The sequence below is a fragment of the Neomonachus schauinslandi genome, chromosome 4 (assembly GCF_002201575.2).
Source record: "Neomonachus schauinslandi chromosome 4, ASM220157v2, whole genome shotgun sequence".
NCBI classification, from domain to species: domain Eukaryota; kingdom Metazoa; phylum Chordata; class Mammalia; order Carnivora; family Phocidae; genus Neomonachus; species Neomonachus schauinslandi.
The window spans coordinates 19,246,000-19,257,324 of NC_058406.1; the positions used below are offsets into that span (position 1 = coordinate 19,246,000).

The 11,325-nt window shown below is 57.4% G+C and overlaps 1 protein-coding gene across 1 annotated transcript; it reads right to left on the minus strand.

Annotated features, from left to right (window-relative positions):
• Window positions 1-4,253: 4,253 nt before the first annotated feature.
• Window positions 4,254-10,278, minus strand: ZNF683 (zinc finger protein 683). The gene is given in 6 exon segments (XM_021684405.1): window positions 4,254-4,429; window positions 4,432-4,570; window positions 5,597-5,725; window positions 7,255-7,907; window positions 9,322-9,526; window positions 10,165-10,278. Coding segments are annotated over 6 exon segments (1,416 nt in total).
• Between the last annotated feature and the right edge of the window lie 1,047 nt (window positions 10,279-11,325).

Sequence of the window (11,325 nt, forward strand, 5' to 3'; positions counted from 1 at the left end):
GGCCGAAGAGGAGACAAGGTCAAGCTAAAGGAGGGAGTGCAGAAAGGGGCCTCCTGGGCACAGGCACTGAGTAGGAAGCTCAGGCTTCCAGAGCATCTAGGTCCCTTGCTGGATGTCCTACACCCATGACTTTCTTTTTCACAACAACTCTGAGCGGCATTCTTGTCCCTATTTTGTAGATAGGGAAACTGAAGTGGGGAGTGATCTCCGCAGGGTCACACAGTGAATCAGTGGCAGAGGGAGGATTAGAGAGCTCCAGGTGCCTGACTTGTTAAGTCAGGGTTCTCAGGGCTGGCCCAGCCCCTCCCAGAGCTTCTGACCCCCCTCCCTCCCCTCCCACCACTTCAGATTCTCTCTTACCTTGAGACTGACGTTGCTGGTGCTGCCCAGGCCCTGGGTTAGGTCAGGGCAGCTCCGGCCACCCCAGGGCCTAGGAAGGAAGCACAGGGAAAGGAGTGAAGTAGCCTCTTCCCCTCCCACCCTCAGACTGGACCTTGGGGCCCTCCCCTACTTCTCTCAGGGCACATAGGCAGGATGAGCTCCTGAAACCTTAGGAGTGGGTGGGGCAAGGTCTACGCAGCAGCCTCCCTTCTGCTCCCTCCCCCAGCTGTCTACTCGCCAAAAGAGAGAAAGAGACAGGAGATGAGCTTGAGACAAGAGTGGGGACTAGGTCTGTAGCAGGACCAGAATATAGAAAAAGGACAGCACCTCAATAATTCCAAAGCCTGCCATTTGCTGAGGCCCTCCCAGCGCCAGGCTTAGCCTTAGGTATGGCGCTCACGTGATCTCCTTCAAGCCTCACAATAATCCTAGAAGGTGGATATTATGTCCCTATTTTTCAGATAAGGAAACTGAGGCCCAGAAAGGTGAAGTGACTTGCCTGGAGTCACACAGCTGGTGAGCCTGGGAGTTAGGACACTAGGACTGTCCCATTCCAAAGGCTGGTTGGACATCATGGCACTAATGGGGGCAAGATGGGGAAAAGTGCCTTGACTGCCTGCCGCCCCCCACCCTGCCCCTGCCCAGGGGCAATCAGCAGGGCTCAGAGAGGCCTGGGCCTTAGTGCTGGAGTCCCATTACCACATCTGGTGAGAACCGAGTACAAGTGCACGCATGGGATGTATCATCACGCTGACCCATGAGCATGCACAGTCCCTCCCCTGTCCTCCCAACCCCTGACTCACCAGCATGCCAACCCTGCCTCCTCTCAAGTGGGGAAAGGGAGGGGCAGTGCCACCGGGGGCCTATAGGGCAGGTTCCTGCCAGACCAGGTAATGGGAGAGGGCGTGGCTTCCAGGTGGGGGTGGGCAGGGCAGTGGCAGGGTGTGGGTACCCCCTGGGGCACCCAGGCTTCCAGGCTTTCCAGGGTGGCTAGGCCCTCCCCTCCCCTCCCTCTTTGGTGTGAGAGAACAGCACAAACCCCTCCTCTCCCTCTGCACCTGCCCAGTCCTCAGGTACCCCACCCCTCCCAGGGCTGCTAAAGACAGCTGTGTCATGATAAGATCAGAACAAATTGCCTGGTAACTAATAGATACACAACACCTGGTGCCTGGGAGCACATTCCATGCTCTTTTCAGATACAGGGCCCGTGAGCCACTGGGGGCCTCTTCACTATCCCTCCCAGCCATTCAGCTTTGCCATCCAGAGCCTTTTTCCTTCCACTTAGACAGTAGCTATCAATGAGTGGGCTCAGTGAGAGGAAGCAATTTGTTCAAGGTGACCAGGCCAGTGGCACCTAGGGTTGGGACGGAAGTCTGGCCCCCTGGCTTGCAGTCCTGAAATCTCCCCAGGCAAGAGAGCAGCCCAGCGCTTCAGGACAGGGGCTCTGGAGTCGGACTGCTTAAGCTCTAACCCCGCCCCCACCACTTCCCTGCTGTGTGACCGGGCAGGTGACTTAACCTGTCTGAGCCTCGGTTTCCACATCTGAACCACATGAACTACCTGCCTCATGGAGCTGCTGTGCGGATTAAATGAGATAATCCAGGTAAGGCAGGATGCAAGAGGCACATAAAGGTTTATTGTTACTACAGTCTGGGATGACGGGAAACCGTCCCCGTGGCATCTGAGGGCAAACGCAGCGCCGTCTCCGACAACTCAGGTGCCTGTCGTGCTCAGGACAAAGGGAATGCAGACCAGAGGGAAACTGGCCTGTGACGTGACTAAGTCCACAGGGGCAGGGGGAGCTCCTACGTTTGCCCTTAAACTGGCTCTGGAGAGGAAATCATTATCCACGGGCCGTCGCCTGACTTCGGGAATTGCCAAAGTTTCAAAAGAGCGCAGGTACTTTCTAAAGACCATGTTCACATTCATATATCCAAAATCGTAGTACACTGACACGTATATTTTTATGCTCTCAGACACTCATACACGCTTATTTGAACATCCACTACCCTCTAACACACACACACACACACACACACACACACCCCTAGGGGCGCCCCTGCAGCCCTCCTCCATCCCCCTCACCTATCCCGGGCTCTGGCCTCCTCCGGGGTCCGCTTCCCCCGGCGCTCCCTCCGGAGCCCCAGCCTGGCCAAGCCGCGGGCCAGGCGCGCCCCCAGACTCCCGTGCCGGTCGGCCATGGCCAGGGCAAGGCTCCGAGCTCCCGGGCACCACAGCGCTCGGGGGCCACGGGGGCCACCCGGATCCGCTCCTCAGCAGAGAAACGCCTTCTCCGGCCCGCCCCCTTGAACAAACAGCGGCCCCGCCCGCAGTCCGTGCGGGCGGGGACTGACCCAGAGGCGGCCCTTGCCCCAAGACATGGGGTGCGTTCTGCAGGGGTCGCTCCGCCTGTGCCCCACTTCTCCTCCCCGCTCTTGCCGTGCTCTCCGCACGGTCCGCGCTACTTCCTTAGGTCTCGGGAGGCTCCAGGGGCACACCGGGGTGAGCGGCCCCCAAGCTGGCCTTGCACGAGGTGGGCAGGAAAGGGGAAACTCGGGCGAGCGGGGGCCGGACGCGGGGCTGAACGACGGTCGTCTCTCCCCCCGAGAAGGAGGGGCTAGAACGCGGGGGCGAGGTCGAGACGGGAGGGGGCATGGTCTTGTCGAGTGGATGGGGCCTAGCCCGAGGGGTTGGCCTCTGGCGCAGAGCCGAAAGGGTGACGGGGTGGGCTTTAAACCCGGACCTTGATTAGGGGACGAGAGAGGCCGAAGCCGACCCCGCCGTTGCCCCGCCGCGGTGGGCTCCTGAGAGTTCTCGCGCGCTCCTGCAGAGCGTACGACACAGCGCGAAGCTCGCCCAGTCCCCGGGTGGGGAAGTCGCTTTCAAACCCCTGGGGGCGCGAATGGAGGCCCCTGCTGGAAGTTGGCCAGCTATTATTATTTAAGAATTTTATTTTGTATTATTATTTTTAAATTTTATTTATTTATTTGAGAGAGAGAATGAGAGACAGAGAGCATGAGAGGGAGGAGGGTCAGAGGGAGAAGCAGACTCCCCGCGGAGCAGGGAGCCCGATGTGGGACTCGATCCCAGGACCCTGGGATCATGACCTGAGCCGAAGGCAGACGCTCAACCGACTGAGCCACCCAGGCGTCCCCCTCAGGTTCTCTTTGCCAGTTCTTCCCTTATACTCCTTGTAGGGTCTCTACACCTTCTGTGGACTCGTACCTCCTTAGCCCTTTGCCTTCTGTGGTGAGTGGTCCTGGCACACAGGACGACCTGGTGTTTCTGGGTCATGAATGGACATTGACCTCCTTGTGTTCCTGCCCCTCCACCCCCACGGGGGGCTCAGATCCTGGCACGTACAGAGGGAGAAGCACACCCCACCTACCTGACCATGGCAGGGAGTACCAGCTAAGGAGGCACACTGGCTTCCTAGGAGCCGTGAGACAGGAAGGTGGTGGGAAGCAGCAGACATACATCTGGGCAGGTGCTGGAACATCTGCTCAGGAAAGAGAGCAGTGTGCCCAGTGCTTGGCAGCACAGTCTGTGCCATGCAGAGCCCTGGAAGGCTGGACTATCCATTGGCAAGCTGAGATGGGAGAGCCAAGTCCCAGACACGGAGAAGGACCCAAATCCAGCTGATGTGGATGGCTGCAAGCACCCACCCCGTGAGCGGGCATCACAGGCTCTCCCTGGCTGTGTTCTCTGACCTGCTTCCAGGTGAGGTGTGAAGTCTGACAGATACACAGTTGCTTCCTCCCTCCCCCCTCCCCCGCCACTGCTGAAGTCCGGGAGGCCTCAACTCGCCATAGAGAAAATCCTTTAATTGCTCTGCTCCTGCCCCCTCCCCGGGGCCGTCCTGGCACCAGAGCTCAGGCTGGCTGCCCATACTTTCCCCCAGATGCCAAGGACACCTTGACCTTTTCCAAACCCCAGCCCGTCTGCCTCTCTGATGGCAGCGCCGCAAGATCTAGGGCTTCCTGGTGCCATCGGGCAAGGCAGGCAAGAGACGCCAGGGGCAGGTGGCTGTGAGCTAGGCCACAAGGCCGTGCAGGTGGTCGTGCAGCTTCAGGTGAACACGCTGGGCGAAGCACCGGGGACAGACACTGCACCAGAAGGGCCGGGCCCCCGAGTGCAGGCGCAGGTGGGTGTTGAGGTTGCTGGAGTTGCCGAAGCGTCTGTGGCACGTCTGGTGGGAATGGGCACTGGTGTCAGCTCCGCCCACCTGGCTGGCTCAGGATCTCTGCTCCAGCCCCCCAACGGTGGGCACCCCTCCCCCCACACCACCTGCCTATAACCCTGGCCCGGAAGATTTCCCCTGATGATTTCTCCCTGGGACTCGGAGACCTGGGTTACTATCCCGGTTCTTACTCCCTGTGTAACTTGCATAGGTACCATCTCCTGCCCGAGCCTCGTTCTCCTTATTGGTAACATGTGACCATTAATACCTAACCTCAGAGGTGTGACGGACTGGATGAGATCATCACATAGGACCCTTAAGCATGGGCCTACAGCTTTCGTGGGCGTAATTAACATTTACTGGGAGCTGCCACATGCCAGGAATTGGTCTCACAGAGTCTTCCCCGGGACCCTGGAGAAGCAGGGCTAAGTCCTAGTATAATTCCTCTATTACAGTGAGAAAGCAGAGGCTCAGAGGAGGAGAGCCACTAGCCAAAGATCACACAAGTTGGAGGGAGAACTGGGATTTGAACCCAAGTAGCCCAGACTTAGAACCGCGATGCTTCTTTCACGTCTGCCTCTGTAAACTGGGGAAAGAATTCCTGCTGTTCTGACCTCCCAAGGGATGTAGCAAGACTCAAAGAGAGAAGGAGCTAACATCGAGCTGTGTTATCTGTAGTGTTTGTGTACTTTGCACACGCGAGGCCCTTTACTTCTCCAGCAACCCTGGGAAGCAGGTTACGGGTATCCACTCTCCAGGACTCCCCAGCTTTATTATTCTCCTCCCGTAGACATACATCTCTGTTCCTCACCCCAGGCCTAGGGAGGGACCTCCAGTCTCACAGTCTGGCCCTTCCAGGCTGACGGGTCATTTTTACCTCCCTCCACCTCCCTCCCCGCCTCCACCCTTGCCTCCAGTCCTGTCTGCACTTGCTCAGGAGCATTGGTGAATGGAGGCTACAGGGGCCATCTGTCCAGGTGCCTGGAACTACTCACCAGCCTGCAGGAGTACGGGGGAGGGGAAGTAGGCTCTCACCAGGCATTCATGGGGCCGCTCCCCAGTATGCACTAAGTGGTGCTTCTGCAGGTGGGCGAGCTGGGTGAAGCTCTTCTGGCACCGGCCACACTGGAATGGGCGCTCCCCACTGTGCACACGCAGATGGACCTGAGCCAGGTGTGGGAGAAAGGCTGCCACCTGCCCAGCACCCTCCAGCAGGGCCGGGGATCCTGTCCAAATCTCTCCCCACAATCCCACAGGACCCCTGTTTCGCATCAAGGATTCTCAATCCCCTTGCTACCCTACCACTGCCCTCAGGGCCTCTCTTCCACTCTCCAAGTTACCCTCACTCTTTCTGGTGCCCCGTGGGAGGGGAGGTGACAGTGGTCAGAAGGCTAGGTAAGGGATGGCCCACGTATATATATCCTGAGCAGTGCAGCGCAAAGTGTGGTCCACAGGGGCGCCTGGGTGGCTCGGTCGGTTAAGCGACCAACCCTTGGCTTCAGCTCAGTTCGTGATCTCAGGGTTGTGATCTCACGGTCGTGAGATCAAGCCCTGTGTCGGGCTCCATGCTTAGCTCGGAGTTGGCGTGGACTCTCTCTCCCTCTACCTCTGCCCCTTCCCCCTGCTCTCTCTCACTCTCTCTCTAAAATAAATAATCTTAAAAAAAACACACATTTATTTATTTGAGAGAGAGCGAGCATGAGCAGAGGGAAGAGGTAGAAGGAGATGGAGAAGCAGGCTCCCTGCTGAAGAGGGGCACCCCCCCCAATGCCGGGCTTCGTCCCAGGACCCCAGGATCATGACTTGAGCCGAAGGCAGACGCTTAACTAACTGAGCCACCCAGGTGCCCCCTAAAATAAATAATCTTTAAAAAAAAGTGTGGTCCACAGACCAGCAGCATCAGCACCACCTGGGAGCAAGTGAAAAATGCAAATTCTCAGGCCCTGCCCCAGACCAGCTGAATCAAAATCTCTGGGGCTGGGACCTAGGAATCTGCATGTTTCCTAGCTCTCCAGGTTTGAATCTCATTAAAGCTTAAGAACTCACACCCTGGAGGACCCCGAAGGGCCGTTCCTCAACAACCATAACTTTTCCTCAACTTCAGTGTTGCCAACACGTGCATAGATCCCCATCTTTGCTGACACAGAGCGATGGGCCCGGGTGCTGCTGCTGGGCAGTGTGGATGGTGACACCAAGAGCAACATGCTGCTTTGTAGGATCCCACGTGAAAAAAGCTCGTTGTCAGGTCTGTGACCGAGACTCACTAAAATCTACCCGCTCCCCCACTGGACCTTCAAACAAATGAGGAAGAGGAGGCTTAACCGGGGATCTAGAAAGATGGTTGTTTGGGAAAGGGCTTTGCACTCGACACGGAGAGGCTACCATCAAGGCCTAACGTCACCATGAAACCAAAGTGACCTCGGGCAAACCTTTCCTTCAGTTTCCCCATTTTTGACTGAAATGAGATGCCCTCAGAGACAGTCTCTTAGGGTGGAGAGGACTTTGGTGGCCATCTTGTCCTGCATCTCCTCTCTGCAAACATGACAGTGAGGGGCCAAATGAACCATCCCAGATCACAGCCTAGGGGTTGCCCAGGAGTTGTTCCAGCTTTCAAGTCCTTGATTCTGGAAGCAGGGTAGGAGGGGGTCATGGAAGGATGCTGAGGGGAGCAGCGGAGCCCGGGAGGCAGATACCTTGAGGTTGGAGAGCTGTCCGAAGCTCTTGCTGCACACGTTGCACTCGTACAGGATCTTGCCGTTCTCTTTCTTCAGTGGGTAAGGCAGAGCTGTGGTGCCTGGCCGGGAGCCCGTGGGCGCCCGCCTTGCTGGAGCCGCCCTGCCCGTGCTCTTTGGCCCTGGGGAGTGGGTCCTGGCAGCTCCAGGACCTTGACTCCGGGCCTGGGAAGGTTGGCTTTGGCCAGAGGCTTGAGGGGCAGCTGGGTAAGGATACAGTGTCTCTCTCTGAGCAGTAGGGTGCCCAGGTTCATTGACACTCATCAGCAAGCTGGGCATAGCCTTGTTGGGGTAGGAAGGGTCTGGGGGCAGCATGAAGAGGAGGGGATATTGGACAGAAGGTAGGGCCCCATAGGTGAACAGGTGAGGTGGAGGCAGAAGTGGATACTCAGGATAGAAGGAGTGGAGGCAGAATGGGAGTTCTTTGGAGATGGGAGTGGGCAGCGGGCAGGAGCAGGGGGTTGGGGAAGAGCCGCTGTGAGGAGAGAACGATGGGCAGAGGGCCCCCTCGCCGGCTCTTTCCTGATGGCTTCCCCTCTTGTCCCTGCTCGCAGGGTACTTGGCCGTGAGTTTCTCATCAGTGGAGCCGGCCTGCAGCCCTGGTGGCTGGTGCTCTGAGCAGGAAAAGAAATACTGGTCAGGACCCTGCAGCCTGGGGGAAAGTTCTGCTCCCCATCGAACTGGGCCGCTAGCTAGCTCGGGGTGGGGGAGTGCTCTAGCCTGCAAGCCTGCTGGATGACCTGGGCAGGCGTTGTCCCTCTCTGAGCCTCCCTGGTCTGCACTTGCCGACAAAAGCAGCTAGAGTTTATGCAGCGCTCAACAGTTTTAGAGAGAGAAAATGATTCGAGAAGCTTTTTAGACACCCAGGTGGAAAAGTCAAGTAGGCAGCTGGATGAATTGGTTTGGAGTTTGGTTGGTTGGTTGTTTGGTTGGTTGGTTTGGAGTTTAAAGGAGACGTCCAAGCTGAAGACATACGTTTCGGTGCCAGGAGCCCTGCCTGATGAGACCGCCTAAGGGTGAGCTAGATCTGCTGTGTCCAAAATTGGTGGTCACTTGACACATGTGATCCCATTTCAATTAATTAAAATAAGTACAATAAAAAATTCAGCTCCTCACTCACACTAGCCACATTCAAAAGGCTCGGTAGGTATGGCAGCAAAGAGCACAAGCATGGATGGTGACCCTGAGTGCAGGAAGTTCTATCAGACCGTGCCACGCTCCCTGAAGTGGACAAGAGAGGAGAGGAGGGAAAGCAGAGGAGAGAGGAGACCAAAGCAGGGGAGGGGAGGGAAGAAGGCTCTGGACTGAGTTCAGAGCGTGGGGATATTTAGGAGGTAAGTAGAGAAGAGCTAGCAAGGGAGGTGGAGATGCAACAGCCAGGGAGGGGGGAGATAAGCCAGGAGGGACATAAAGTGAGATACTAAAAAGAAAAAAATGCCACAAAGTAGACTGTCTGCTTGAATCCTCATTTATTCACTCCGCCAACCTCACTGAACCGCTTCACTCTGCGCTCCGTGCTGACATGGCCACATAGTTCCCGCCCTCCAGGAGGCCACAAGTGTGTAAGGAAACGGTGCATTACAAAGCAACAAATCTAGAACAGATCCTACTCACCTGGAAGAAGAAACGGGCCTCAGTGATGTGGCCGAAGCCGCAGAGCCAGAAAGAGCAGAACCAGGACTCTGCCCTCCGCTCGCTGGCTCCCAGTCAGCACCCCTATCTTATAAGGACCCCTCCAGCTCACACATTCTAGGCAGCCAAAGCACCATCCTCAATGCCCGGGACTTTGGCTACACCTACTCCAGATCTCCCTGCCCGAGAAAGCCCCTGTCCACCTCCTGTGGCTCAGGGCTCGCCCTGAAACCCCACCCACCCACCCACCCCGGACCAAGGCCCGGACTCCAGGCCAAAATGTGAGGCTCTGTTCTCACCGGTGGCACTGGTCCCTTCCCTTTCCTGTCCTGGAACCTAAGAGTCCTCTCCCGCCTCTGGCCTCTGTCCAGGTGCAGCCCTCTGCCCTGGGCTTACTTGTGCTCAAGACATCGCATCTGAGACTCCGCGGGGCTGTGCTCAGGGGTGTCGGCTGCAGGGTGCGCAGATATAGGCCGAGGCCCTGGGGACAGGTCAGCGAGGCAGACCTGGCTGGTGCCAGGGGCAAGGGGTGCAGCCAGCTGGGACAGGATGAGCCACGGGCGTCCACTGTGTCGGAGAGTGGCGTCCAAGCTGAGAAGACCTGGAGGGCAGGAGGCAAGGGGCTTAGGGGTGGGAGGCTGGGGCACCTGTGTCCCTGGGTTGGTCCTAGCTCCAGTTTGATTTCCAAAAGGAGAGGAGAAGCTAAGAGCTGCCCTCCACGTCTGCCACTCAAATGGCTTCCCCATCCCTCAGCCACAAATTTCTTTCCTCAGGAACTTTCATGCCCATCCCAGGATTGCCCTCCTCCTACCCTCCAGAACCCCTCACCCACCCTCCCTTCCTGACTGCCCTGGTTCCACTGGGTCTCAGACCATCAACTGTGTTTTGAATGGAGCCAAGATGAACTCGGAGAAAATCCTCATCAAAGACTATAAGCCCCCCAAGATAGCCCTGGGTTCCCCTCCCGCTAAGGCCCAGGCCATGGTCATTGAGCCAAGGCGTCCTACAGGCCCTATCCCTTCTGATGCCCCACAGGAGGACTCTGACCCCTGGGGCATGAGAGAGGGTCTCTGGCACCTCAAGGGCACATCCCCACAAAGTTCTGGGTGGGATAGGGATGCTCAGGACCAGGGGACAATGGGAATCTGGTCCCTAAATATTTTCCCCCACTTCATCCTGACATCCTCTCCCTTCCATAATCGGGCTGACCTCAAAGATGGGGCTGGGATCCCTCCTTACCTGGTCGCCTTGGCAGAGCTGGAAGTCCAGGCTGCAGGACAGGAATCCCCCTGTACTCCTCAGAGCCTTAGCCTTGTGGCAACAATTCAAGTCTGGAGCAGATTCCCCCTTCATGCCCCTACTACCTGGGAAGACAGGTCAGTCACCGGTGAGCAGTGAAGGACCTCCAAATAGGAGCCTGGCTTCTAGAGCTGGCCCTTCCACTAAACCATCATGTGACCTTGAGCCAGTCACTGCCCCTCCTGGCCTCAGTTTCCCTATCTGCAAAACATGAGGGCTGGACAGGCTGATGTGTAAGGACTCAGTACTGACATTTAGAGGCCAGTGATGCTCTCTGGGTAGGTGGCAGAAGAGGATTGAATGGAGACAGTCATCCCTAGGGAAGAGGAGAGAGAGGAAGGTCCTCATGGAGGTTACTTCTAAGTGAACTCAAAGACCTGAAGGAACATTCCAGATTTCCTGGAGGACACCAGGAATTGAGAAGCCGCTCCCTTCCATGCTGGGAGGGACTTCTGCCTCCTTGACTCTGCCAACCACAGCCCACCCATCAAGGGGTGCCCCTGCACCCTCGATCATCCACACAGCTTTTCTGGGCAGCTGAGGAAGCCCTAGGGTCCTGCCTCCCAGACTGCCCAGGCTCAGCTCCCTCACCAGGGACAGTCTGAGAGACTAGGCCAAGAACCCTCCGGGTCCCCTGACTTGCCTGACGGGAAGATGCCCTGATTCCTCTGCTGTCTGCTCAGTTAGCATCCCGCTTCTCCGCCTTCTGTCACTGAAAGCCGCACAACACAGGGACCACCTCAGCTCAACCAAGTGCCCCAAGGTTCCTTCCCGTTCTCCTCAGGAGCCATGCGTCTCTCCTTCTCAAGCGCCCCTGGGGCCCTAGCACATTCACTCAAGCATCTTGGCCTTGCAAAACCCGGTCTCCTTTTTCTCTTCCCTGACTCCTCCCAGCCCTGCCCAGCAGAGGCCCTTCACCTGCCTGCATGAGGCTCTTCACCTGGCTCTGCACAGCTTCCCTCTGGAGGATGCAAAGAGGTGGGCAGGCGGGCAGCCGCTGTGGCTGGGGCCCCAGTGAGTGTGAGAGATGACAGGAAGGTGTTACATTTGAAGTTGCCACTTCAAATAGCAAGAAGGGGATAGACAGGCAGGCAGGGAGCC